This window comes from Natrix helvetica (assembly GCF_964273705.1).
Source record: "Natrix helvetica genome assembly, contig: HAP1_SCAFFOLD_259, whole genome shotgun sequence".
NCBI classification, from domain to species: domain Eukaryota; kingdom Metazoa; phylum Chordata; class Lepidosauria; order Squamata; family Natricidae; genus Natrix; species Natrix helvetica.
Genome location: NW_028113518.1, coordinates 43,069 through 47,990, shown reverse-complemented (window position 1 = coordinate 47,990; position 4,922 = coordinate 43,069). Strand labels below are relative to the sequence as shown.

Genomic DNA, 4,922 nt, shown 5'->3' with positions numbered 1-4,922 from the left:
CCTGGCCCCCTCTCTGCCTCCGACACAGAGCCCTCATCTGAGCCTCCCCCAGACTCCAGGACTGGCCCATGTTCCTCCCCAGCCTCCTCACTCTCTGAATCTGCTGCCAGCTCCGCTTGGCCACTGACGGGCCACAAAACAGGGAAAATGTACAACAAACTGGAGAAATTGTAATTTAATCATTTAGCCAGCCCAAATTGTGTTGGTTTTTCAATGTAGGTTTAGGAAGTAGAAACCGGGAATCCCTATCTTTTCCCATGATGGAAATTCTTCTGGGATCAGAGATCAGAGACTTTCTGGATCCTCATCGGTTACCAGCGGAAATGGGCACCAAGGGCCACTTTGGTTTTCTTGACGATTTTCTTGACTCCTTTCTTGATCTTCTTGAAAAACTTCTTGAATCTCTTGACCCTCCTGGGCTGATCCTAGAGAGGAGGAGAGGGATGGGGGTCAGTGCTGGGTCCCCAAGGGCTGGCCCCCCCGGGGGTTGTCCATCCAGCCCTTTCCCCTTTCTGCTTCCCTGCTCAGCTTCTGCCCTGCTTTTCCCTTCTCCCCCATTCTGTTTCCTCCGCTTTATTTTAATCTAGATTTTAGGATCACATTTCCTCTCCTTTCTGCTTTTCTTTTCTATTCTTTTTGGCCTAAATGGGCCATGAACAGAATTACAGTTCGTCTAGAATTCCCCGTCTCTTGGTGGTTGGCCCACAGACACCCAGCCAGTTTCATGCCTTTGGCAGGACTAGAACTCACCATTTCCTGGTGATTGACCCAAGATCACCTGGTCAGCTTTTGTGCATAAGGCAGAACTAGAACTCACTGTCTCTGGGTGATTGGTCCAAAGACACCCAGTCAGCTTCCATGCCTAAAGAAGGACTAGAACTCACAATTTCCTGGCAATTGGCCTGAAGTCACGCAACTGGCTTTGGCCGGACTAGAACTCATGCTGAAAGGTGAAACATTTGAGCTAAACTCTCACCCATCGTCTTCTGTGCCCCAGAAGTGGGCAGAATCTCCTTCCTGAAGCTCCCTACTAGTAGTGGTATTCAGCCAGTTCGGGCCGGTTCTGGCAAACCAGTAGGGGCAACCTGCAGGTGGCAGCCCTGGGCCATACTATTTGACCACGTTTTCTAAGCCAGGCACATGCATGCAAGCCACATGTGTGAGCAAAGCGCACGCACGGAAGGCCACACGCATTGCGCCTGCTCGCATTTTCACTGCATGGCGAACCGGTGGTAAAAATATGTAAAACCCACCTCTTCCCCTCCCCCCTTCTCAGCAACTCCATTTTAAACCTGCGTTTCTCTCTTTTTTAAAAAAAATATTTCTATTAAACAGTTTTCCCCCCCATTTTTTAAACACAAATATCATCTTTGCAACATTTCCACATCAGTAAGCCTCCATTATACTCTTTTTATCTGTACGTGTATAACCACACACTTCATCTACAAATATGGTAATTTATAGTTATATTTCTTCTATACATATTGCTCTTTCAATGTACTTATTTCTATACAATACATCTTATATCTATCTATGTACATATGTTCCTCTAAAACCTGCGGCAAATGTAGGATCTCAGGTGAGATGGGGTCTCCTCTCCCTTGCAAATGGTTCTACCCTTCCTTCTAGGTTTAGAGCTCATCAGAACAAGGTTGCATCCATCAAACCACCTTCTTACCTTTTCCTCTTCCTCCTTCTTCTCCTTCTCCTCCTCCTTGCAAACCCTCCCTCCCTTTTAGCACTGATGATGTTCTCTAGTTGCGTCATGAAACATCTGGAAGAAAGCCATCAAGCTCAGAGAGCACCAAGGACCCCACAGTCCTCTTCCTTCCCTTCCAAATCCTCCTCTTCTGCTTTTTCCACCTCCTCCTCCTCTCTTCAAACCCTCCCTCCCTTCTAGCCCTGATGATGTTCTCTAGTTGGGTCATGAAACATCTGGAAGAAAGCCATCAAGCTCAGAGAGCACCAAGGACCCCACAGTCCTCTTCCTTCCCTTCCAAATCCTCCTCTTCTGCTTTTTCCACCTCCTCCTCCTCTCTTCAAACCCTCCCTCCCTTCTAGCCCTGATGATGTTCTCTAGTTGGGTCATGAAACATCTGGAAGAAAGCCATCAAGCTCAGAGAGCACCAAGGACCCCACAGTCCTCTTCCTTCCCTTCCAAATCCTCCTCTTCTGCTTTTTCCACCTCCTCCTCCTCCCTTCAAACCCTCCCTCCCTTCTAGCCCTGATGATGTTCTCTAGTTGGGTCATGAAACATCTGGAAGAAACCCACCAAGCTCGGAAAGCAGTAAGGACCTGTCAGTTCAGCTCTGCGCTACTAATTTCTATGGTTTCCAGAAATGACTTAATTATGTTTCCAGCGTGTCTCAACATTGGGCTGGTTGTTGGTTCAGGAGGAGCCAAAGCTTGGGAGATGCCATTGAGGTGGAATCTCTTCTCTAAAAGGTGCGGCAAAAGTAGGACCTCAGCTGAGATGGAGTCTCCTCCCCCTTGCAAATGGTTCAACCCTCCTTCTAGGTTTCAGGCTCATGGCAGGAGTCCCCATGCATCGCACTGAGTTCTTACTTTCTCCTCCTGTTTCTCCTCTGCTTCCTTCCCTTCGTTCTTCTTCTTCTCCTCTTCTCTCTTCTTCTCCTCCAGTCCACCCACAGTTACACAGGTGAGTACAATCACCGGGGGCCTCTCCTCAAAGAAGTAGTAGCCTCTGCATTGTCTGACCACCTGCGTAGGGAAAAGAAAACACAGAAAGAATCAAGCTGTCTATCTCCCAGAATTGGTTTTGCAGATGCCACCACCTGCTTTGCCACGGAGATTGCTTCAATTGTGTCCTTCATTAGATAACCTCTGCCTCAGTCTCCTTAGAGGGACAGAAACAATCGTTGAAGGGTTCAAGTGTTGGGATCCCTTCTCTATCCATGGTGTTGGGCCTAAGTGTTGAGTTGGAGAACAGAGAAGAGACACAAGACAGAGGTAGAAGAGAAAGAGGCAGCCTCAGGTATGCTTTTTCCTCAACTCAGTGGGGATGGAGTCCAGGTTCATCTCTGCCCAGAAGACCCTACGGATGTCCCATGGGCTAGAAACATTGCCAGTTGAGGTTGGCATCCACCACTCACCCCATTTTCTTGGAAGTCGCATTCCTCCAAGGAATGTTCGTCTTCCACTGGACACACCGTCTCCTTCATGGTGAAGTTCAGCTCTTGATTGCTTTCAGACCTGGTATCCTGAAACAAGACACTCAAGTCAAGCAGATGATTAGTGTGGAGGCCACCTGACCTTCCTCCCACCTTATCTTGGAACTATGTGGAACGACTCTTGATGGAGCCACCAGGATGTGGCTACAGAGCGGAGTCCATACAGGTTCTGGAATCCATACCCATCATCCTGATTGACCATAGATGCTCTTCAAGATCTCCATGATAGGAGAACAAGATGGATGGATCCCCATTTTTCTTTTCACTGGCTCACTGCTGTCCCTCAGGGATCAGTCTTCTCTACAAAAGGCTCTAAACAAGCCCACAATGGACTTGAATTGAGGAGTATGTACCCAATCTGGAGCCTCCAGAAGTTGGTATGCACAGTCTTCTCCTGCTTTGCTATTGTAGATGGTCACTGCAAGGCCCACAGCCTTGTCATGGGTCAGTGGTTTGTTGGAAGTGAAGGGATCCCACACTCTTGTGTGTGAGAGAGCCCCCAACCACCATCAATGTCTTCCAGAAGCTCCCTTCCATCGTTGGTTCCTCTGCCTTGGAGGTCCACAGCTGATGGGTGGGCCTCTCTTTTTCAGTTGTCCCTCTGGACTCCTTCCCACAAGGGATGGGTCTACTCTACAAAGGCTCTAAACAGGACAGGACCAAGTCCATCGCGGACCTGAACCACAGGGTACCTACCCACTCAGGCTGAGGAACAGCCTCCAGGAGTCGGTAGAGGGAGTCTTCTCCTGCTTTGCTATTGTAGATGGCCACGCCAAGCTCCACGGCCTTGTCATAAGTCAGTGGTTTGTGTGGAAGTGAGGAGGTCCCACTGATTGTAAGGGCTCCAACCACCAGCCAGATCTTCCAGAAGAACCCGTCCATCCTTCCTTCTTCCACTAAGGAGCTCCACAGCCGATGTGGTCCTCAGGACCAAGCACTCTCCTTTTATGCCCTGATGCTGAAGTTGTCCACTCGCTGGTGGATAGCCAGGGGTTTTCCACACTGAATTTTCTGAGGTCCTTCCTACACAATCTGACACTTTGGGGGGGTGGGAGGGCTGAGACAAAGCAGGGCCAATCAAAAACTGTTTTGTTCAGGTGGGAAACTGCAGGACAAAGAAACAGGTGCTGCACCTGGCAGACTCATAGAAGGTGGTGGAGGTAGATTACAGTCACCTACGTTTCTTTCCATTCAGGAGGGTTGGGGATGTGTGCCAAGGTGTAACCTCAGAGTAGGAGACCTTAAATAATCTTGTGCCGGACCTCCCGTCTTTGCGTTAGAGTTGTGAAGTGTCGAGTAGCAGTCCAGAGAAAAAATACATTCCCCCAAACAGGGATATAAATGAGGCATTTTGGTGGAGGGGTGAAGGTGCGGGCCGAAAAACTAGGAGAGGGTGAGTTCTAGTTCTGCCTTCGGCATGAAAGCCTGCGGAGTTACTATGGGCCAAACACTAACAGATAGTGAGTTCTAGTTTGAGGTTTGGCATGAAAATTGGCTGGGTGACTTTGACGTGACACCAGGAGACGGTGAGTTCTAGTCCCAGCTTAGGCATGAAAGATTGCTCGGTTACCATGGGCCAATCACCAGGAGACTGTGAGTTCTAGTTTGAGGTTTGGCATGAAAATTGGCTGGGTGACTTTGACGTGACACCAGGAGATGGTGAGTTATAATCCCAGCTTAGGCAAGAAAGATTGCTCGGTTACCATGGGCCAATCACCAGGAGACTGTGAG

At 49.0% G+C, this 4,922-nt stretch overlaps 1 protein-coding gene across 1 annotated transcript; it reads right to left on the bottom strand.

The window, feature by feature from the left end:
- Positions 1-311: 311 nt before the first annotated feature.
- On the bottom strand, positions 312-4,073 carry LOC309382357 (cathelicidin-related peptide Oh-Cath-like; the record flags this gene model as incomplete). The annotated part of the gene is made up of 4 exons (XM_081971866.1): positions 312-425; positions 2,656-2,721; positions 3,114-3,221; positions 3,888-4,073. The coding sequence occupies 4 exons, from the start codon at positions 4,071-4,073 to the stop codon at positions 312-314; spliced, it is 474 nt and encodes a 157-aa protein (XP_081827992.1).
- Between the last annotated feature and the right edge of the window lie 849 nt (positions 4,074-4,922).